Source organism: Lepus europaeus, chromosome 3 (assembly GCF_033115175.1).
Source record: "Lepus europaeus isolate LE1 chromosome 3, mLepTim1.pri, whole genome shotgun sequence".
NCBI classification, from domain to species: domain Eukaryota; kingdom Metazoa; phylum Chordata; class Mammalia; order Lagomorpha; family Leporidae; genus Lepus; species Lepus europaeus.
Genome location: NC_084829.1, coordinates 167,609,810 through 167,633,029, shown reverse-complemented (window position 1 = coordinate 167,633,029; position 23,220 = coordinate 167,609,810). Strand labels below are relative to the sequence as shown.

Genomic DNA, 23,220 nt, shown 5'->3' with positions numbered 1-23,220 from the left:
CACAAGTTGGGCGCCCACCCTGCCACAGGCTGCCCTGAGCGTGCGTGGCAAGCAGAGCTCAGAGCCCAGCCCTGATGGGGAACACGCCCAGCATCGTACAAGGACCAGACAAGCAGACAGGGAGGTGCCTTGAGCTCACACCTGTGAGCCCACTGCCCCAGCAGCAGGGCCCATCACGCACAGTGAGGGCCAGTCTGGGCCACAGGAGTGGGAGGAGCCCCAGGGACTGGCGTTAAAGCTTTGCCTAGGGTCGCAGGGTCGCTGGCTCCACCAGCCATGGTCAGAAATCACCAAATGCCACAACAAAGAGAACCACGGTGGCCATGGGCAGCTGGGCAGGCACTCGGGACACGGGCACTGATCCCTTCCCCCACCCTGGTGCCCGACACGAGACGGGGATGAAATGAGAAGCACAAATGGCCCCCTAGGACGGAGGCCAGGAGCGAGGGCCGGGCCCCCCACGGGACAGGCCCCCACAGGCCGGGCCCCCACGGGACGGGACCCCACAGGACGGGCCCACATGGGACAAGTCCCCTCACGGGATGGGCCCACATGGGACAGGCCCCCACAGGCCGGGCCCCCACGGGACGGGACCCCACAGGACGGGCCCACATGGGACGAATCCCCCCACGGGATGGGGCCCCACGGGCCGGGCCCCCCATGGGACAGGACCCCACGGGACGGGCCCCCACGGGACGGGACCCCACAGGACGGGCCCCCATGGGACGGGACCCCACAGGACGGGCCCCCCACAGGACGGGCCCCCCACAGGACGGGCCCCCACGGGACGGGACCCCACAGGACGGGCCCACATGGGACGAATCCCCCCATGGGATGGGGCCCCACGGGCCGGGCCCCCCACGGGACAGGACCCCACGGGACGGGCCCCCCACAGGACGGGCCCCCACGGGACAGGCCCACATGGGATGAGTCCCCCACGGGACAAGCCCCCATGGGACAGGACCCCACAGGACGGGCCCCCCACAGGACGGGCCCCCACAGGACGGGCCCACATGGGACGAGTCCCCCCACGAGATGGGACCCCACGGGACAGGCCCCCCATGGGACGGACCCACATGGGACGAGTCCCCCACGGGACGGGCCCCCACGGGACGGGCCCCCACGGGATGGGACCCCACGGGACGGACCCACATGGGACGAGTCCCCACGGGACGGGACCCCACGAGACGGACCCACACGGGACAAGTCCCCCACGGGATGGGCCCCCATGGGACGGGCCCCCACGGGATGGGCCCCCCATGGGACAGGACCCCCATGGGACAGGACCCCACAGGACGGGCCCCCCATGGGATGGGACCCCACAGGATGGGCCCCCATGGGACGGGCCCACATGGGACGAGTCCCCCACGGGATGGGCCCCCCACAGGATGGGCCCCCATGGGACGAGTCCCCCACGGGACGGGCCCCCCACGGTACGGGCCCACATGGGATGATTCCCCCACGGGATGGGCCCCCACGGGACAGGACCCCACGGGACGGGACCCCACGGGACAGGCCCACATGGGATGAGTCCCCCACGGGACAAGCCCCCATGGGACAGGACCCCACAGGACAGGCCCCCACAGGACGGGCCCCCCACAGGATGGGCCCCCACGGGACGGGCCCCCATGGGATGAGCCCCCATGGGACAGGACCCCACGGGACGGGCCCCCCACAGGACGGGACCCCACGGGATGAGTGAGGCTGCAACTGAGGCCCCGCGTGTCCAGCACGAGCCCCAGCTCCTACAGACCCCAGAGATGAAGCGCAGGGAGCCGGGGCCACGGGCGCGGCACCGATCCCACCCTTCCGTCCCTCTGCACCCTCGGGGCCCGGCTGGGGATGGTGCATTGTGGGGGTGCGGCCCTGTCCCGTGCCACCCGAGGGGCCCACTTCCTTGCGGGGGCCCAATGCCTGGGGGCTCGCAGGGCAGGACCCACCAAGCCCCGCTGCCCTCGCCCTCCTAGACGGCTGCGTCTCTGGGGCGGGGAGCCCCGTGCAGGGACAGCGCCTCTCCAAGCACAACCAGGGACCTACTCACGTCGTCCACGGCGTGGGCCACTTCCGGAGAGCCGGAGCTGCGGGAATAAAACAGCGCTGCACACACGCGTCTCCCAGCGCCGTCTGTCCTGGGCCTCTGGGTCCACCCCCACCCCCTGGCCCCCACCTCCGCTGAGACCCGGGCCCGTCTTGCAGCCCTTCGCTCAGATCCCACACTCTCTCCCCTCTCTGCCGGGTCCGTCTTCCCTCGCTCTGCCCTCCAGGCCGTATTTCTCTCCCCTCTGTCCACTTTCTCTCAAATTCTCCAGTGCTCCTTCCGCCCCCCTCCCTCCCACACTTTGGTCCTCCGTGTGCGCTCCGGGGGAGCCTCCTGCCTTGGGACGGGTGCTGCGAGGGAAGCCCCCCAAGGCTCTGTGCAGTCACCAGTGCCCACAGGGGCGGCAGGTTCCACACCAGAACAGACTGTGGGCCTGACACAGGGCAGGCAGAGGTCACGGAGCTGGGGCCGGCGTTGCGGCACTCCGGGCTGAGCCCTGCTCGCCACGCTGGCATCCCACGCAAGAGCGCCGGTTCCGGTCCCGCTGCTCTGCCTCTGATCCACTCCCTGCTAACGGCCTGGGAGGGCAGCAGGGGACGGCACCCACGTGGGAGACCCAGAGGGAGCTCTTGGCTCCTGGCTTCAGCCTGGCCCAGACCTGCTTGTTGCAGCCATTTGGTGAGTGAATCCGTGGGCGGAAGGTCTCTCCCTCCCCCCACCTGCCCTCCCTCCCTCCCTCCCTCCCTCCCCCCCTCCCTCTCCTGCTATAAAATAACAAACAACTCTTTCTTCCTTTACAATGGTGACTGAAACCTGTTGTGAGCCTTTGAGAAGCTGGGCAGCCTGGAGCAGCACCGGCGGTGGAGAAAACAGGAGGTGTTTGAGTGGGTGCCACTCCAACACACGCCTGCACACGCTTGCACATATACATGTGTGTGTACATGTGCACACATACACACATATACACACGTGCACAGGCATGGCATGTACTGATGCACACACACGCACAGCTACATATATGCACTCATTTAATACACGATACACACATGCATGTGCATGCTCTCACACGCGTGTACACACGCGGTGCAGGCCCCGCTCACCTGTTCTGGGAGCCTGGCTCCTCCCGTTCGCCGTCCAGGGGCAGCAGGGGGCGGATTCGGCAGTGGACGCGGATGTTTCCCTTCAGCTCCTGCAAGGACAGGGAGCCGTCACGGCCACGGTCACCAGCGGGCAGGGCTGGGCCGCTGGACGTCGCCTAGGAGGGCCCAGGACGTGGCGGTCAGCTTCAGGACTCAGAGCCTGGCTCGGCCGAGAGCAGCGTCCGGCTTCTGTCTCACTCGCGCTTAGGGTCGGTTCACCCGGGGGCAGGCGCGTGCGAGGCTCCCTTCAGCCCCCGAGGGGCTTTGGGAGGAACTGGGGAAGCCAGTGCTTTGGCTGCGACCCTGACCCTCCACAGAGAGGAGACGGCACAGGAAGAACCAGCCACGGGCAAAGCTGGACGGGGAAACCAAGCTGGGTTCCTATAGCAACGGATGCCCCCAGTGGCCGTGTCCGGCCATGAGCTGGCGGCCACCTCCCTGCCAGGCTGATGACCAGGGCCGGCCCCGCAACAGGGGGCGGGTGCCGCACCCCGCTGGCTGCCCCCAGTGGGCCTGCACTGCAGAAACCCTTCCCCTCCCACGTGGAGAGCTTCCGGTCAGAAACAGGTCCGCTCCTGGACCCTGCAGACGGCACCTGCCCTGCCCCCCAGCCACCACCGCTGACCTGGCCAATCCCCGAGCTGCTCCCACCCCTCTCTGATGCCGCCTCCAGCGTGGGTCACGCTAACCCAGACGTCCTCTGGAGAGCAGCCCAGCAGCTGCCACTGAGGGCGGACACCCAGCTTGGGGCTCCCGGCGAAACCATCCGTCTTTGGGGATCCTGGACCCTCCTCCCAGCCTCTGGGTAGTGGAAACCTGCTCAGGAGAGCAGCGGACATGCCAGCACACGTGCAGATCTGCCAGGGCCTGAGCATGCCACACTGGACGCTGTCTCACGGGAAGGGCTGGGCACCGGAAGGGAAGACTGCACGGGATCATGCCACAGAAGACAGATGTCAATCAAAGGAGCCGGCAGGACTGGGCGGAGAAGGCGGGGACGTGGCCAGACCAGCGGTTACGCATGCGTGGACAGAAGGCGCTGCACCTGCAGGCCGGTGCACCCCCTCAGGGGCCAGAGCAGCCTCTGGGGCCTGGAAGCGGCTGTGCCCTCTGGGCTCCCCGCCAGGCTGCCCACGCCCTCTGGGTCACGGACACTGGATCCCCGCAGGCCCCCCAGGGCCCAGGCGTTCCTGGGAGGGCTGGCCACTCGCGGTCCAGTATCACTCAGGGGTCTCCCCAGGGCCGCCGGGGGTCTGAAGCCATCGCCGGCGCGGCTGCTCACCACCAGACGGTTGTGCAGGCACTTCCTCCGCTGCTTTTCCAGCTCGTAGCGCGCGCGGACTTCCCGCAGGGACTGCTCCAGACCGACGGCCTGGGCCTGGCAGGCTGGGAGGACAGGTGCGCCTGTGAGCACGACGCCCACGGCCTCCTCCACTGGGCCGCACATCCTCTGTCCTCCGGGGCCCCGGGTGCACCGTCCGCAGCGGCTCAGCCAGGGATCCCGGCCACACACGGCAAGGCCACAGGGAAGGGCCACCCCCTCTGGGGCTTTCTAGAAAACACCTCATCTCTCCAAAGCTCAGAGAGACCACTGTCCCTAAAATAGCAGCACTGTCTCTCCCTGGAGCACGCGATTCGCAAGATCCTGTGTGTGTGCCCATGCAGGCACACCAGCACACGCATGCGCACACGCTGCACTCACTGCCCCAGGTTCTCAGGAGGGGTGGGGGGTACTGAACCAGGTGCCGGCTCTTGGCATGCTGGGGTTGACAGAACACGGTTCATTCTCCCACGCACCTGCTGTGGAGTCACAGCAGAAGACGGCTCCTACGGCTCCATCTCCATCACCGTTGGACGCCGTGGACACAGGAACCCCAGGCCAGGGGAGGAAGGGCGGGACCCAGGCCCGGACACTGCCAGAGCACCTTTCACTCGGGACTAGTGAGGTTGTAGCACTTTACTGGGCCACGGAGCAAACGTGGCCTCCTCCGTGGGTTTAAGTTCTGAGGTTTAAGATAATGAACCCAGGCGCAGGGGCAGAAGCGCTGCCCCGTGTGACTCTCACGTGCCAGATCCCAGTGCTGGCTCCAGGGCCGCCACGCTGCTTCTGTCCCAGCTCCCATGCGGCAGCAGACTGGGTTCAAGTGCTCGGGCCCTGACACCCACGTGGGAGACCCACTGGAGTTCCTGGCTACAGGCTGAGAGAGGGTGGGAGGGGTGGGCAGCTCGGGACCCAGGGCACCAAAGTCCCTGAGTGACCTAGGTCTTGTCCCTTGGAAAGAAAAGGCATCAGGAACCTGCCCCCCAGCCGCGGTTCCCCACAACGCCGCCGCGCTGCGTGGGACCAGGCCGGCCCCTCACCTTGCAGAGTCTGCCCCTGGAGCTGCGCCGCCTGTGCCGCGGCCACCGCTGCGGCCACACCGGCCCCGCACTGAGCCCGGAAATCCCCGAGAAGCTCCGCGGCGGAGGCCTGGAACTCCCTCAGCTCCCGCTTCAGCGTCTGCAGGGCGAGAGGCAGCCGGGAGCCAGATGGCTGTGCACCTGCTCCTCGCGCAGCCTCCCACCCGGCGGCCGGCCTGCTCCCAGGAGGCAAGAACGGACCCCGCCACGGCCACGCGCGACTCCCCCCACCCCCGCCCACGCGCAGCAGGGGTCTGGCTGCGCCCACGCCCTGGCTCGCTCCGGACATCCGGGCTCCGTGGAGCCAGGATCTGTGCTCCAGAAAACAACATCTGTGATTCCACGCTTTCCAGTGTTTGAGAAATGGAGTCAAACATCCCAGCAATGTCCGCAGGAAGCCGCGCTCAGTGCAGAGCACGAGGGTCACAGGCGCCCGGGCTTCCTGTCTGCAGGAACAAAGCCGCCACCTTCCAGGAGGGCGGTCACCGAGAGCATGCGTCCCCCGGGAGCCCCTAACCCTAACCCAGGGCAGATCCCAGGGCAGCGGCGATGGAGACGCCGTGCCGGAAGGCGGCACCCAGAGCTCCCGTCCGCGGCTGACACCGAACGCCCTGGAAGCTCAGGAGCTAAACCCGCTGTCCTGTCCGACGGGGGCAGCTCCGTCTATTAGGGGACTTTCTGATACACGGCCAGAACTGCAGAGTCTCCGTCGAGAACGGCCAGCTCTGCGGCCCCGAGGACACGGACAGACGCCCTCGGCTGGAGGAGGGCGCTGCGGAATCAGAGCGACCGCCAACGCTCTGGCACACAAAAGCGCCGGGGGGGGGGGGGGGGGCGGTGTCTAAATTTGGATTAATCCTGTTTGCAGATGGTGTTTTTCTTGCCGTCATAATGGTTTTTTGATTCCTAATCTTTCCCCCAGTCACCTGTTTGAAACAATGCTCCTAGGAGCATGAAAACACCCGCCACGCGGCAGCCAGCCCCTGCCCCGCGGGAACGCGGCCCACCCGGCACGCCCGGGGCTCTCCCAGGGGGCGTCCACGCTGCCGACGCGGTGACCGCGCACCAGTCGCCGGCACACACGGCCTGCTAGCTCCCCACCCCCCGCGGAGACCCACTGCCCTTCCCCACCTTTCGGGGCGCGGTTGAGAGTCGAACCCCCACGATGAAAATCCTCAGGCCTCACAGCCCCGCCAAGGGCAGACGCCAGCTCCCTCCCACTCACCTCTTCAGTGCCCACAGGGTGGGGGGTCCCCAACAGGCGACGCTCACACAGCCCCCTGGAAACACGGGGGGTGGGTCTGTACCTGCAGCTGGCGGCAGAGCTGGCTGGCGGCGGAGCCCGAGCAGGTGCACACGCGCGGGGGCCTGCTCTGCGGGGTCTCAGCCCTGCAGGCCTCTCTGCCACTCTTCCCCATCCTTCCTCGGCACTGCTGGGCGGGAAAACGGGAGCTAAGCAAGACAGGGACGCCAAGCACGGGCGCCTCTCTGCGGAGAGGAGAGGCCCAGCGGCGTGGGGCGTGGGGCCTGGACCGCAGCAGGGAGCCGGCGTGGTGGCGGCTGTCCTCTGGTGCTGGCTGGTGCAGAGGAGGGGCAAGGGTGTCCAAGAAGAGTGGCTGCCCGGAGGGCTGCCTGGAGGAGGCCGCCTGTGAGCACAGCAGGGGAGCGACAGGAGAGCCGTGGCCAGAGGACACAGGGTCAGAGCCGGCCTCTGGCCGTTCTGTGGATGTGGGGTCCTCCCGTCAGAGCCGCACGTTCCCACAGCAGCACCTTAGGCACAGCCATCAAGTGTGGGGGCAGAGCCACGTGGGGGCGGCACTGGCACTGCCCTCAGCACAGAGCCCCCCACCTCGGCTTCAGGAGGAGCGGGGACAGGCAGCAGGTGCTGGCCCCCACAATCTGCCTGCACGGCACGGGCTGCAGCCACAGCCACTGGAAGGCGGGAAAGCCCTCCACTGGAGCTGCCGGGAGGAGGGAGCCGGCTGGGTGAGGGGCTCCGCCGATGCCACAGCGGGCGCAAAGGCGCACTGAGGATTAACTACTCAACAGGCCACAGGCCGGTGTGCAGGGCTCAGCCCCGCCGGGAGGCCGTGCCGAGGTGGAGCCCTGGCGGAGGCTTCTCCCGACTGCAAGCCCCCGGCGTGCCGCGGGGGAGCACCGGGCTGCTCTCCATCGGGACTGGGGGTGGCGCTGTCAGCTCGGCCAGGCCTTGGGTTTGCCGCCTGTCAGTCTTCATCGTGAGCACCCAGGGACGCGTGACCTACACAGACACCGCTTGGAGGCCCGGCACAGCCCGGGCCTGGCCGCGGGCACACGCCAAGCTCACCTCGCTTCCGGGAGGAACCAGTGGGAAGACTCCTTAAGTAATCGGCACATTTGGTGCAATTAAACTTTCCCCACGGCACCTGACAGGGTTTCTCACCAGCGGTGGAGGACGGGGGAGGCCTTGGCCTTGGCTTTGCTGTGAGCGTCCGGGGGACCCAGCAGGCAGCCCGTAGAAATGACATGGGTAGAATCACGCCAGCACGCCAGCACCCAAGGGTGTATCCCAGAGTGACAGCGTCAATCAACAGAAGGGAAGGTGGCTTTCGGAAGCAGGGTGGGAAGGGACTGAATGCCGACGGGTGCCAGGCATCTCGGGGCGGCCAGGGGAGCCTGGCTCCCAGGGTGCTGTCCACACCCACCGCCAGGCGGGAAGAACCGGGACCCTGGGGAGGGGCTCACGTGGCGGGGGTGGCACCCTCCCAGTGCAGTCGTGCCCACCGTGGCCTGGGAGGAAGGAGCTGGGGCCCCTCTGCCCCTGGGCTGGTCTGCAAGTGAGGCCAACAGGAGGGCACCCCACTGAGCCCCTGGAGGGCTCACCCCATGGACCCCTGGAGGGCACCCCACTGAGCCCCTGGAGGGCTCACCCCACTGACTCCTGGAGGGCTCACCCCATGGGCCCCTGGAGGGCTCACCCCACTGACCCCTGGAGGGCTCACCCCACTGAGCCCCTGGAGGGCTTACCCCACAGACCCCTGGAGGGCTCACCCCACTGACCCCTGGAGGGCTTACCCCACAGACCCCTGGAGGGCTCACCCCACTGAGCCCCTGGAGGGCACCCCACTGAGCCCCTGAGGGCTCACCCCACGGACCCCTGGAGGGCTCACCCCACTGAGCCCCTGGAGGGCACCCCACTGAGCCCCTGAGGGCTCACCCCACTGAGCCCCTGGAGGGCTCACCCCACGGACCCCTGGAGGGCTCACCCCACTGAGCCCCTGGAGGGCACCCCACTGAGCCCCTGGAGGGCTCACCCCATTGACCCCTGGAGGGCATCCCACTGAGCCCCTGGAGGGCACCCCACTGAGCCCCTGAGGGCTCACCCCACTGAGCCCCTGGAGGGCTCACCCCATGGACCCCTGGAGGGCATCCCACTGAGCCCCTGGAGGGTACCCCACTGAGCCCCTGGAGGGCTCACCCCATTGACCCCTGGAGGGCACCCCACTGAGCCCCTGGAGGGCACCCCACTGAGCCCCTGGAGGGCTCACCCCACGGACCCCTGGAGGGCTCACCCCACTGAGCCCCTGGAGGACATCCCACTGAGCCCCTGGAGGGCTCACCCCACGGACCCCGGGAGGGCTCACCCCACTGAGCCCCTGGAGGGCACCCCACTGAGCCCCTGGAGGGCTCACCCCACGGACCCCTGGAGGGCTCACCCCACTGAGCCCCTGGAGGGCACCCCACTGACCCCTGGAGGGCTCACCCCACTGAGCCCCTGGAGGGCACCCCACTGACCCCTGGAGGGCTCACCCCACTGAGCCCCTGGAGGGCTCACCCCATGGACCCCGGGAGGGCTCACCCCACTGAGCCCCTGGAGGGCTCACCCCACTGAGCCCCTGGAGGGCACCCCACTGAGCCCCTGAGGGCTCACCCCACTGAGCCCCTGGAGGGCTCACCCCACGGACCCCTGGAGGGCTCACCCCACTGAGCCCCTGGAGGGCACCCCATTGACCCCTGAAGGGCTCACCCCACGGACCCCTGGAGGGCATCCCACTGAACCCCTGGAGGGCACCCCACTGAGCCCCTGGAGGGCTCACCCCACGGACCCCTGGAGGGCTCACCCCACTGAGCCCCTGGAGGGCACCCCACTGAACCCTGGAGGGCTCACTCCACGGACCCCTGGAAGTCTCACCCCACGGACCCCTGGAGGGCTCACCCCACGGACCCCTGGAGGGCACCCCACTGAGCCCCTGGAGGGCTCACCCCACGGACCCCTGGAGGGCTCACCCCACTGAGCCCCTGGAGGGCACCCCACTGAGCCCCTGGAGGGCTCACCCCACGGACCCCTGGAGGGCTCACCTCACGGACCCCTGGAGGGCTCACCCCACACCCGACCCACAGCCTCCACAACCACGAGACGCCGAGTCTGCCCAAGTCCCCAGGCCTGGGAGCTATCACAGCACCAGGGCTCCAGCGTGGCCGTGCCTAGGGCCATACACCGGACACGGTGCATGACAGCCATGTGGAAAAGCACAGGCCCTCACACGCTCAGAACCCTGGGAGCCAGTGGACACTGAGAGATCAGGAATGTGGACCTTTTCCTCTGCCAGAAAGACGTGCTCTGAACGCCAGCTGCAGCCCCTCCCCCCCCCCCCCACACACACACCACCAGCAGGAGGCCAGGGCCAAGGCAGCGTCACCTGCAGCTCCTCCTTCCACCAGGGTGACGTGAGTCCAGCACCAAGCCAGGGCGCCCCGGATGCCGCCGACCCACCGCGGCCCCCAGCGAGCCTACCTCGGCCAGCCTCAGGTGAAGAGCGGCATTTTCTGTCTCGAGTTCCACTATTCGTTCTTCTTTGACCTGCAACCAAGGAGCCCAGGTGGAAAATGACCAACAGGACAGCACGTGCTGACAAGAAGGCCGTCATTGCCTCGCTCACAGCAAGTGCGGCCACGTGACGGCCACCCACGGGTCAGGCCACGGAGACCCCGCGCCCTCTGCCTGGCAGCCTGGCGCCCCTGCCCCACAACCCCTGCACCTGCTACAAACACAGAAGGCGGACCTGGCTGCCCTCTGTGGGAGAGCTGCTTGGAGTCTGGCTGGCAGGAGCGGGGCAGGAGAAGTCGGGCAAGGAGAGGCCAGTGCCAAGGCCCTGCGGTGGGAAGGACCTGTCCAGTGGAGGGAAGCAGAGGAGCTGCCAAGGCCGGCGTTGCTCCTGGGTGAGAGCTGAGAAGAGGCACAGCTGTGGCCCTCACCACGGGAACGCACTGTGGCTATGCACCGGAAACAAACAGCGCTGTCCTGCCAGGTGCACCGTCTACGGGAGGTGGACTAGGGCCCAACTACTGCTTGAGATATGTTTGCTCCCGTGGGGGAATCAGGCTCTGCACATGGGGCTCAGTCCCCCTGCTGGGCTCAGTCCTCCTGCTGGGCTCAGTCCCCTGCTGGGTCTAAGTCCCTCTGCTGGGGCTCAGTCCCCCTGTTGGGCTCAGTCCCCTATGATAGGGCTCAGTCCCCCTGCTGGGCTCAGTCCTCCTGCTGGGGCTCAGTCCCCCTGCTGGGTCTAAGTCCTCCTGCTGGGCTCAGTCCCCTATGATAGGGCTCAGTCCTCCTGCTGGGCTCAGTCCCTCTGCTGGTCTCAGTCCTCCTACTGGGACTCAGTCTCCCTGCTGGGGCTCAGTCCTCCTGCTGGGATTCTGTCCTCCTGCTGGGGCTCAGTCCCCCTGCTGGGTCTAAGTCCCTCTGCTGGGGCTCAGTCCCCCTGTTGGGCTCAGTCCCCCTGCTGGGGCTCAGTCCTCCTGCTGGGCTCAGTCCCCCTGCTGGGGCTCAGTCCTCCTGCCTCGTTTCAGTTCCCTCCCTGCTGGGGTTCAGTCCTTCTGCTGAGCTCAGTCCCCCTGCTGGGCTCAGTCCCCCTGCTGGGCTCAGTCCTCCTGCTGGGCTCAGTCCTCCTGCTTGGTTTTAGTTCCCTCCCTGTTGGGGCTCAGTCCTCCTGCTGGGCTCAGTCCTCCTGCTGGGCTCAGTCCCCCTGCTGGGATTCAGTCCTCCTGTTGGTGCACAGTCCCCCTGCTGGGCTCAGTCCTCCTGCTGGGGCTCAGTCCCCCTGCTGGGTCTAAGTCCCTCTGCTGGGGCTCAGTCCCCCTGTTGGGCTCAGTCCCCTATGATAGGGCTCAGTCCCCCTGCTGGGCTCAGTCCTCCTGCTGGGTTCAGTCCTTCTGCCTGGTTTCAGTTCCCTTCCTGCTGCGGCTCAGTCCCCCTGCTGGGATTCAGTCCTCCTGTTGGTGCACAGTCCCCCTGCTGGGCTCAGTCCTCCTGTTGGTGCTCAGTCCCCCTGCTGGGGCTCAATCCTCCTGGGCTCAGTCCCCCTGCTGGGCTCAGTCCTTCTGCTGAGCTCAGTCCCCCTGCTGGGGCTCATTCCTCCTGCCTCGTTTCAGTTCCCTCCCTGTTGGGGCTCAGTCCCCCTGCTGGGCTCAGTCCCCCTGCTGGGCTCAGTCCTCCTGCTTGGTTTTAGTTCCCTCCCTGTTGGGGCTCAGTCCCCCTGCTGGGCTCAGTCCCCCTGCTGGGGTTCAGTCCTTCTGCTGGGCTCAGTCCCCCTGCTGGGCTCAGTCCCCCTGCTGGGCTCAGTCCCCCTGCTGGGGTTCAGTCCTTCTGCTGAGCTCAGTCCCCCTGCTGGGCTCAGTCCCCCTTGCTCAGTTTTCTCGCCATGCTGGCTGCCTGAAGAGAAGCATGGTGACCCCATGCTGTTTCTCGGTGGGGAGGCAGGTGCGCTGCGTCCATGAATCCAAGGTTGGCTGTGGGCTCCACCCGGCCTGAGCCGCTTCCTTCCAGCACCAGGGCTGTTTTCATTATGGAGGGTGTGACTCTCTGATGTCCCTGTAACCGACTCTGACCGCTAAGCTCGCCGTGCCTGCCCGAGACAAAGCCCAGCTGCCGCCGTACCTACCCTGCGGCCAGGCTTCCGGTGTTCCGTTGACGCTTTGCACGTGCTTCCTGTGTGTGTGCTGTGTGCTTAGCTTTCCTCCGGGCGCCAGCACCGGCCCCCGGGTGCGAAGACTCCCCTCCTTCCCTGGGGCCGGGTACAACTCCGAGAACCCGTCGTCATTCTTTGTGGGGATTCCTGAAGGAGACTTATCTCTGTACCGGCTGCGGCTCCGCCCACTGCGCCCACCTCCTCGAGTCCGTCCTGGGCTGGGAACATGGACAGTCCACGTCGTCTTCCTGAGCTAGCGGCCACGTGCTCGGCTTCTCCCTACTGTGTGTCTGGTGGCCAGCGTTCCTCTCTCCTATGTTAGCAACCTGAGACTTCTCGCTGTTGAGAGCCAAGCTCAGGTTCGCCGTTTTGTTGCTCTTGGATCAGCCCATTGGTCCTTGGACGTCCCTCTCTTGTCTACGGTTTCTTTCTGCTCCAGCCCCCGCTGCGTCCCTCCAGCTGGCCTGGCTCAAGTTTGCTGTCGCATCCAGCACCGTACGACTGGGGGGGGGGGGGGGCGCTTCCTTACCTGACTTGACAAGAACGACCCTCTAGGTGCCACGCTGGCTGCATCCCAAGCTCCTGTGTGACATCTATTTTTTTTTTTTTTTTTTGACAGGCAGAGTGGACAGTGAGAGAGAGAGACAGAGAGAAAGGGCTTCCTTTACCATTGGTTCACCCTCCAATGGCCGCTGTGGCCGGTGCACCGTGCTGATCTGAAGCCAGGAGCCAGGTCCTTCTCCTGGTCTCCCATGCGGGTGCAGGGCCCAAGCCCTTGGGCCATCCTCCACTGCACTCCCGGGCCATAGCAGAGAGCTGGACAGGAAGAGGGGCAACCAGGACAGAATCCGGTGCCCCGACCAGGACTAGAACCCAGGGTGCCAGCGCCTCAGGCAGAGGATTAGCCAGGTGAGTCGCGGCGCGGGCCTGGCGTCTTTATTCTTACACGTCGGTGTCTGAACTGATGCAGGACTGAAGCCCCACACACCTGCTGTGCTTGCCTGACCCGACTGCGGTGCAGAGAACACGCTGTGCACCGTGCCCGACGCGTGCAGACCCGGTTCACAGGTTCACTTGCCAGCACATCTCCTGCAGGTGGGGGCGGGGCTCTGTAGCTGTCTGTCAGGACAGTGCCAGGGTCTCCCCTGTGGGAGTGGGCGGGCTCTGTAGCTGTCTGTCAGGACAGTGCCAGGGTCTCCCCTGTGGGAGTGGGTGGGCTCTGTAGCTGTCTGTCAGGATGTGCCAGGGTCTCCCCTGTGGGAGTGGGCAGGCTCTGTAGCTGTCTGTCAGGACAGTGCCAGGGTCTCCCCTGTGGGAGTGGGCGGGCTCTGTAGCTGTCTGTCAGGACAGTGCCAGGGTCTCCCCTGTGGGAGTGGGTGGGCTCTGTAGCTGTCTGTCAGGATGTGCCAGGGTCTGTGGGAGTGGGCAGGCTCTGTAGCTGTCTGTCAGGACAGTGCCAGGGTCTCCCCTGTGGGAGTGGGCGGGCTCTGTAGCTGTCTGTCAGGATGTGCCAGGGTCTCCCCTGTGGGAGTGGGCGGGCTTCGTAGCTGTCTGTCAGGACAGTGCCCTGTGGGAGTGGGCGGGCTCCGTAGCTGTCTGTCAGGACAGTGCCAGGGTCTCCCCTGTGGGAGTGGGCGGGCTCTGTAGCTGTCTGTCAGGATGTGCCAGGGTCTCCCCTGTGGGAGTGGGCAGGCTCTGTAGCTGTCTGTCAGGACAGTGCCAGGGTCTCCCCTGTGGGAGTGGGCGGGCTCTGTAGCTGTCTGTCAGGATGTGCCAGGGTCTCCCCTGTGGGAGTGGGCGGGCTCTGTAGCTGTCTGTCAGGACAGTGCCAGGGTCTCCCCTGTGGGAGTGGGCGGGCTCTGTAGCTGTCTGTCAGGACAGTGCCAGGGTGTCTCCTGCAGGTGGGGGTGGGCTCTGTAGCTGTCTGTCAGGATGTGCCAGGGTCTCCCCTGTGGGAGTGGGCGGGCTTCGTAGCTGTCTGTCAGGACAGTGCCCTGTGGGAGTGGGCGGGCTCCGTAGCTGTCTGTCAGCGCTGGCTGGCTGACGGTGCAGCCCGTTTTCGCCTTCCTTGCTCACCTGGTCAGTCTGCCCGTGTTGGACGCCCACACGGTCACTCCTGAATCATTGCTCTGCCTGGGGAGCCCGGCAGGCGAGTTCGCCTGGCTGGTTTTTATAAAGCGTCACTCTCGGTCTGGCAAGGCCTGTGCTCGGTCTCCTCCGACCTCACCGCACTTGTAAACCTGGAAGCCGCCTCCCCCAGACAGCAGAGCCGGGCCGGCCTTTCACCGTCCTAGGCGACCTCTGCTCCTGGCTGAATTACTGCGCGCGCATTTCCAAAGCGGCTGACCTGGCGGCTCACGTCTCGCTCTCCCCTCTCCACTGCGACCCTTTGCCTGCTTCCCGATCTTTCCCGCCGCCGTCTGGCTGCTCCAGGGGCCGCGTGCACGCCGCTCCCCAGACAACCCCAGCCAGGGACGCCGGCCGTCCTTCCCGCCCGTTGACTGCCGCACCTCGGACACCTGCCACGTCGCACACGCAGCAGCACAGGTTCACGGTCACTGCTTCCCACAGCGCCCGTGCAGTCAAGAACCTGAGCTCCCTGCTGTGGCCCGGGAAGGCAGTGGAGATGGCCAAGTCCTTGGGCCCTGCACCCGCATGGGAGAACAGGAGAAGCTCCTGGCTCCTGATCAGCTCAGCTCTGGCCATTGCTGCCAGACCAGCAGATGGAAGACCTCTCTCTCTCTCTCTCTCTCTCTCTCTCTCTGACTCCATAACTGTGCCTCTAAAATAAATAAAATCTTAAAAAAAAAAAAAAACCACTCGGAGTGCACTGCACCGTGTTTCTCCCTGGGGACGCCCTCAAGCCAACACCGGGAGTCCAAGGGCTGCCGTCTTCCTGCGTGCGAGACGTTTCTGCCCCGCGTGTGCGTGCGGGGCTCCGCTTATCCTGTGTCTGGAGCTCACGGATTCCGCCAGCTGTGGTTCGCCGCCTTCAGCCCGTGGGGAAGCCTTCGCAATCACTTCTCAGTAGCTTTTCCACTCCTTCATCCCCTTCTCCCAGCCGCGGCTCCCACTGCCCTGCCTGAAAAGCCCCACCCCCTTCCCTGGCTCTGCCCATCCCCCTCCAAGCTGTTTTCACGGTGTGCGTGTTCACTTCTCTCCATCAGACTGAACATTTCCCTCTGGGCTAACTGGGCATCCCAGCGCACCTCTGCTGGCGTCACCCGGGGTGCGTGGGGGCGGCGGCCATCGGCGGTCTCCAGGACCTCTGTGATGGTTCTGGAGAGCTCTCTGGCTAAGGTCGGCGTACCTGCTGCCGGGCAATGCTGACGTCTCATCAGAGGTGGGGTCTGCTCCGTGTGTGATGCTCTGTCCCGTGGTGGCTCCCTGAGGGCCTGGGAGACCAGGGCAGAGCAGGGGGCGTACCCAACGGGCAGGTCCACGGCGACGCTCAGACCGTCCCCGCCCCCGCTGGCTTGGTGCAGAGCCAGGGGCCACCGTGGGAGCCTGGGCAGACATGGTGCTGACCGCGCCCTGGTGCACCCAGGTATGCTCCTCGGAGGGGCGGTCTGGGCCCTCCGCCCCAGCCGCTGCACCAGCGGCGGCCTTGTGTCTGACACTGTCCAGGGCACACACCTCACTGCCCAGCCCAGGCCCTGCGGCTTCTCGCCCTGCCGGGCTCTGGCTCCGCGTGGACCCAGTGGACTTGGCCACAGCTGTGCCCCCCGTGACCTGCGGATGCGACCATCTGAAGGCAGGTCGAGGCTAGGTCCTCCTGGACACGGCGCTCGCTGGGGGTGAAGACGCACAGAGAAAAGACCTTGTGAGGACGCGCGCCGGGGCCGGCCGGGAGAAACCCAGACCTGGGTCTCCGACGAGCCGCTTCCAGGCCCGCGACAGCCCGGCTGAGCGCCACATGCCCTCTAAACAAAGCCACTCCCGGGAGACGTCTTCTCACCAGGCCTCCTCTGGGACAGCTGGGCCCGAGCCGGCGGGCAGTGCCTGGCCGCTCCTGTCAGCCAGCCTCTCGCCCCACGGCCCACACAGTGTCCCTGAGCTGGGGGGCGACTGCACCCCGCGATCCTGGCTCTGCCTGGGTCCTCCCCAGGGACTGCGCTTCCTCAACCCAGCCAGGGCAGCCGGGACCGGCCGGGACCGGCCCCGGGTGAGGTCAGGGAGCCCAGGAGCTCAGCCACCCTCCAAGTGAGCGTCTGTCAAGCCGAGGGGGGCAAGGATGGGAGCCGGGGGGCTGCGGGGGGCCTTTCCAGAACAGATTTCGGCTCCGCCTCCACGCCTGCGCTCCTGGGGTTTCCGGGTCCGCCAGGTTTGGGGGAGCACCGCCCAGGGACAGTGGGGGCGCCCGCTCCCCACGGCCGCCTCGGCCTCGCGGTCCCCGCGCCGGCTGCACTGAGCGCTCGGGAGCCCGGCCGCCCCGCACGGGGCACGCGCACGCGTGGGCGCCGTTACGGACCCGCTCCTCCACGCCCGCTTGTGCCTGCGGGAGGCGGCCCGGGGCGGGGGCTCAGGGGCGGCCCTGAGGGTCCTGGGCGCCGTTCTTGGCCTCACCCGCACTTGACGCTGCAGTTGCTGCCCTCGCCGCTCCCAAAAGCTCGCCAGTGGCCCGCGACGCCCGGGCATCGCGGCTGCCTCCGCACCGCTCAGGCGCGCTTCTGCGCCTGCGCGCTCCCAGCCGGCGATGGCCCGCAGGGGGCCAGCGGGTCAAGGCCACTCCTGCGGCCGCTGCCCTGACCCCCGCCCCTGCTCCACCTGCTGCTCTCGCCCCGCCCCTCGGCCGCACCTGTCCTCGACGCCCCGCCCCAGCCCCCGGCTCTGCGCTGACCAGCAAAGGGGGACAGCGCCAGGCGAGGGCCCTCCGCGCCTGACCACGCTCCACGTGACCGCACAGCCCCCGGGGCGGGGGGCCGGGACGCGCCCTCGCCCTCCTCTTCCATCCTCAACACCCCCGGACGTGCCCCGCCCCACGCCCGGACCGGCCCCCCACCCCCGCCGCCCGCTGCAGCTGAGCCTGGTTCCAGCCCAGGCTTCCCGGCCCGTGACGGCCCCTCCTGGCTCTGGAGAGCCCACTGGAGCCTGCAGGGAGGCCCGAGGGTCCTGGGCGCACCACCTGTGGGCACCTCCCCATCCACGCTTATCACCTCACCTGGGCGTGCCACGTGCGCAGCCCCACTGTGCGCTCCTCCACTGGCTCCGAGGGCCAGGGAACGGGAGAACCCCCGCCTACGGCAGTGCACAGGGGCCCAAGGCCCGAACACGGCCCGTGCTGGCTGCACCGCTTCGTGCCGAAGCTGTCAACAGTTGGCAGCGCTCGCTCCAGTCCGTAAATCCAGCAAGAGCCGCAAAGGAGAGGGCGACACACCAGGCCCAGGCGCTGTCTTCAGAGCAGGAAGTGGCTCAGCGGGTGTCAGCAGGCGTCCCCTCCACCAGCCACGCCCACAACTCCACGCCCTCCCCGGGCCCCCTCCTCAGGCCCTCGGCTCCCACTCCTCCCCCACCTTGCAAACGCCAGTGGAGCCAGGGACAGAACCCGGCTGGGCCGTCCCACGCAGCGTGTGTGCGGGCCAGACTCCTAGGATGCTCCCTAGCTGGCACCTGGCTCTCTCCAAGCCTGCACCCCGGGAGCCCCCAACCCTCTCTTCCCCAGAGCACCAGCCCCTGGCCTTAGGCTTCTCCTGCCTGCTGCAAGCCTCTCTCCCCAGAGAGTGCTGTTCTCCCAGATGGCTCTGCCCAGGGGTCCCGGCACAGCAGGGCGAGCAGAGCGCTGGTTCCAGCCCCAGCTACCCCACTTTCAATCCAGCTCAGTGCCCACAAGCCTGGGAGGCAGCAGGCGATGGCCCAAGTCCTTGGGTTCTTGCTGCCCACGTGGCAGGCCAGGTGGAGCTTCTGGCTCCTGGCCCGGCTCCGGCTGCTGTGGCCATGTGTGGAGCGAGCCGGCGTCTGGAAGGTGGGGAGTGGATCAGCTCCCTCCCACACTCGGTGCAGGTCACATCCCAAACCTGCAGAGTACTTTTTTTTTTTTTTTTCCTTTCTTTTTTTATTTTTTTGTTCTCTTTCGTTTTTTTTTCTTCTTTGTTTTTTTTTTTTTATTTTTTTGTTTTTTGTGCAGAGTACTTTCTGTAAACATGGAAGCGGCAAAGGGTGAAACGGGCCGTCCTGGGACCCACGGCCAGGCAGCCCTGGGAAACGGGGCAGTCACTGTCCCCCAGACGAGAGCCCGCCGTCCAGTCTGCCCCGACGTGTGTCTCTGGGGCGCACGTGACTTCCAAGTAAAGCGGACACATCTCTGGAACGGAACACCCCGGCCCTGGAGGTCACTCGGCTGTGCGTGCTGTCGGCCCAGGGCGGGGCCCAACCCCACCTTCGGCACCAGTGTTTCCCGCGGCGAGGCGAGGACACGCTGGGCCACGGCGGACCAGAGAACCCTGCAGTCCCTGCTCGTGGCCGGGGCGCGGCCCCGAGCAGGCAGTCCCTCTCCCCAGTCTCAGCAACAGGGCTGGAGGCTGGAGCCGACCCGGTCATTACCAACACTCGGCCTCCAGGTCTCTGCTCTCAAGCCCGGGAGGGACTCTGGGCGTCCACGTAGCGGCGAGCATACAGCCACTCCCGCCACGGAGGCGGCTCCAGACCTGCAGCCTGGGACATGGCTTCCTCTGGGGAGGTCGCTTCCTCAGGGCACTGCAGGCTGCAGCTCCCTGCTGTGCACAACGCGCCCCTCTCGCCCGAGACTTCCCATCCTTTGGCCAACAACTTTGGGTCACTGTGGCCCCCGGAAAGTCCTTTAGGGCCCTTGACGCTGCGTCGTCCCAGTGCTGCTGCCCAAAGGCCGTAGAGCCGGGGCCCGGGATCACACGAGGGCAGGACCCACACCCAGCAGGGCACCAAGGCGTGGCGGGGCCGACGGGGCCTAAGCAGGCCGCAGCTCCCCACCTCTGCCCGTGGCCCTCCCAGTGCACCTGCAGAGCCGCGGTGGGCCGGTAGCACCGAGAGCCTGTCTCTGGCTCCCCAGGCCCCGGTGGCGGAGCCGCGAGGGCTGCAGCCGCAGGCGCACCGTCCCCGGGTGACACGGGAGCAGCTCTCCCTGCGTGTGCTGTGAGCAGGCTCGTAGGCAATCAGAAACTGCCAGCAACTTCAAAGTGATGCGAACACATTTAAATACATAAAAGTTTATTAAAAATAGGCTGTAACTGAAGTACAGTAGAAACAGACTACAGCAGTTCCGGTGCTTTCCCAGGGTGCACGCCGCTATGAAAGCACTTTTACACGTACACACATCTGACCTGACTCTCCCAGTGGCACACACAAGCCTGCCCCGTGTTCCGTGCCGCCGTGTGCCCCCGTGAGCCCCCGTGCAGCTGTCCTTCTGCACGCTAACAGAATGCTGGATCGCGGCACAGTCTCTCCCTAGAGCAGGTGTGGCCGCGTCACGGCCAGGCCGCCAGTGTTCAAGACCTCCGGGAGGAGCCTGCTCGCCCTGGCCCCTCACCAACACGTGGAGCGCCCCACGCGCTTCCTTAAACAAAGGAAGGTAAAAGAAGCACACTCAGACAGAACCCTGACAGCATAGGAAGTATTTACGCTGCTGCTTCAGCAGCCGATGGCACACCCCCACGAGCAGCGGCTTCTGTTCAGAGTGCGCACCTGCCTCACCCACGTCCGGGAGGACAGCACGGCAGGGGAACCACCTGGCCTCACGGGGGGCTTGGCGACCACAAGGGAATTCACCATTTTCACGTCACACAACATCAAACAAACTGAGGTCCGTCTCCCCAGCACCTGCCACCTACCCACAGCTGGAGAAATGAGAATTAAATAACTACTACACTGCAAGCAATAGCTCGAACTGCCTACGCGTCACTCGTGGAATACGTCGGTCACAGACGCCAGTGGCTCAGCCCTCCTTTCGCACCTGTGTCTGCCCGTGGACTGGGGGGCACAGTGCAGTCGGTGTCGCCCCTGCTCCTGGGCTCAGGGACACTGTCCAGCAAAGGAGACCCCTTCACAGGCCCCGAGGAGCTGAAGCCCGGCGGACTCTAATGTAACTGCTCTCTCAAAATCCATCCATAATTTATTAACCTAACAGCTATCCGGTACTTCTAAAAACAAAACCCCTAAGTTTAAATCCCCAAATTTCCATTTAGGAGGATTTCTTTAAGTCAAATATTTAGAACTGATCAGGAGTGGCATGGAACAGTCTGGAACCCGAGGGGCCTCACGGCCGCCGCTGAGCAGTGCAAACCGCAGCCCAGTAGTGCAGGCTAACACGGGGGTCTTTGAAGAGGGGGAGGGACAGGACTTGTCTGCTGATGCCCCTGTGAGGACTACGGGGGTGGTGGGCCGGGGGCGGACCCACCCTAGAGCGGCAGCAGGATCCTGATCCTCCACTCAGAAAAGGAGGTCGTCCGCACTCACACTGCACGAACGATCATCGTTTGGTCAAGTGAGAACACGTCTGGGAGTCTGAACGCCCCTAAATCCCAGCCACTTCAGACAGGGTCGCTGTCACTCAGCCCCGGCCCGCCAGGCAGCGTCCGCACAGCCCCCTCACTTGGTGTTCAGCTCGTTTTCCAGTTCTGTCAGTTTCCGGGAAGCCTTGACTTTGTCGGACACGTCCTGACCTTGTGAGAAGAGGCGCTGGCGCTCTTTGAACGTCAGGTTCTCAGGGGCTCCAGCACCCCCAGGCGAATCCGCGTCGTGGCTGTGCGGGTCAGACAGGCAGTGTCAGTGAGCGAGGCGTCCGCACGGCAGGCCGCCGACTACGCAGTGAGGAGGCTCACTCTCAAACTTCAATACCATTTTTTCTGCGATTAAAACTACTGGGGCACTGGGGCGCAGCAGGTTTAAGCCGCCGCCTGCAGCATCGGCATCCCACCTGGGTGCTGGTTAGGGTCCCGGCTGCTCCACTTCCCACCCAGCTCCCTGCTATGGCCTGGGGGAGCAGCAGAAGACGCCCAGGTGCTTGGGCCCCTGCACCCGTGTGAGACACTCCTGGCACTGGCCTGGCCCAGCCCTGGCTGTTGCAACCATCTGGGGAGTGAGCCAGATGATGGAGGATCCATCTCTCCTCTCCCTCTGCAACTCTCAAATAAATAAATCTCTAAAAAAACCTACTGAAGCCCACCAGGAAACGAGGGCTAAGTCACATTCCACTCTCACATTACTACCTTGTGCCCATCTACCAAGCAGTGCCGTGTGGGACCCGAGACACCGGTGAATACGCCTCCTCCAGGGGCGAGGGGCCCCGCTGCCCCGGTGCGCTGCCGAGACCAGCTGCCTCGGCCACTGCCCCCGCCGCCTGCCTGGTGCCCGGGACACACACGCCACTGCTGCAAACAGCGCTCAGGGCACACGGAGCTTAGCAAAGCCCTGCTCACACCCGCCCGGCCCTGCACCCGTACCTCTTAGAGCGCTTCTCCCTGGGATCCCGGTAGGCGTCCTGGGCTCCGGCAGCCGTCCCAGTAGATCCCGTGTAAGAGTTTGGTCCTTCCCAGAAAAAGAAAAGTCAAAGTTCAGGTACGTGCACTATTTCTGAACGTTACGGCGAAGATGCAGTGCCCCCAGGACGAGGTCTCTACTGGGTAAACGGGAGATCCAGAGGCCCAGGCTGGATGGAGGAGCCGTCAGTTTAGAACACCTGTAGCTCAGTGGCCCGAGGCAGCCACTCCCTACCCAGAGACGGGGCTCACGGACTTGGGCCTGGGATGAGAGAGGAGAACTGGGCAGCCGTATCTCCCAGAAGCTCGGATCACATCACACACAGCACCCTGGATTCCGAAGATGGCAAAATGCCTGACCCTGAGGACTCTCTTACATAATTTCAGGAGCAAACGTTAATACAAAGATTAAGAAATAATCGCAGGGCTGGCGCAGCATATGGGCGCTGGTTTGAGTCCCGGCTGCTCCACTTCCAATCCAGCTCTCTGCTATGGCCTGGGAAGGCAGTGGAAGATGGCCCAAGTCCTTGGGCCCCTGCACCTGCTTGGGAGACCCAGAAGGAGCTCCTGACTTTGGATCGGCTCAGCTCTGGCCATTGTGGCCAACTGGGGAGTGAACCAGCACTTGGAAGACCCCTCTCTCCCTCTCTTTCCCCACCTCTGTCTCTCTGTAACTCTGACCTTCAAATAAATAAATAATCTTTTTTTTTTTTTTAAAGGAGTAATCGCAGGCTAACCTTCTCTTTTCAGGATAAAGAATAAAGTTTTGTTTCAAAATAAATGGTTACATTGGGGCCAGCATCATGGTACAACAGACAGAGCCGCTGCCTGTGACGCCGGCATCCCCCATGGGCACAGGTTCCTGTCCCAGTTTCTCCGCTTCTGATCCAGCTCCCTGCTGATGATCTAGGAAAGCAGCGGAATACAGACCAAGTGCTCGGGCCCCTGCACCCACTTGGGGGACCCAGAAAAAGCTCCTGGCTTCGGCCTGGCCCAGTCCTGGCTGATGTGGCCATTTGGGGAGTGCACCAGACCTCTCTCCGTCTCTCCCTCTCTCTCTGCAGCTCTGTTTTCAAATAAGTACATCTTTAAAAAATAAGTAAATGACTAAGATTATGAAAAGAAACTAAAGCCTTTGAAACAAACGAGCTACCCCACCCACTGCTGTGGCACAAGACACCTACAAGGCAGCGGGAGGGGACACAGACACCGGGCTGGCCGGGCCGTGCTGGCCGCACACAACGCCT

At 65.4% G+C, this 23,220-nt stretch overlaps 1 protein-coding gene across 2 annotated transcripts in view; it reads right to left on the bottom strand.

The window, feature by feature from the left end:
- Positions 1–19,689: 19,689 nt before the first annotated feature.
- AFDN (afadin, adherens junction formation factor) overlaps positions 19,690–23,220 on the bottom strand; it is a 146,968-nt gene continuing 143,437 nt past the window's right edge. For both annotated transcript variants that reach the window (XM_062187033.1, XM_062187034.1), the window contains exons 32-33: positions 21,938–22,022; positions 19,690–21,237 (exon numbers count right to left, since the gene is read on the bottom strand). In XM_062187033.1, coding sequence (XP_062043017.1) covers positions 21,084–21,237; positions 21,938–22,022 — 239 coding nt within the window. In that variant the 3' untranslated portion in view covers positions 19,690–21,083. The remainder of the gene's footprint in view (positions 21,238–21,937; positions 22,023–23,220) is intronic.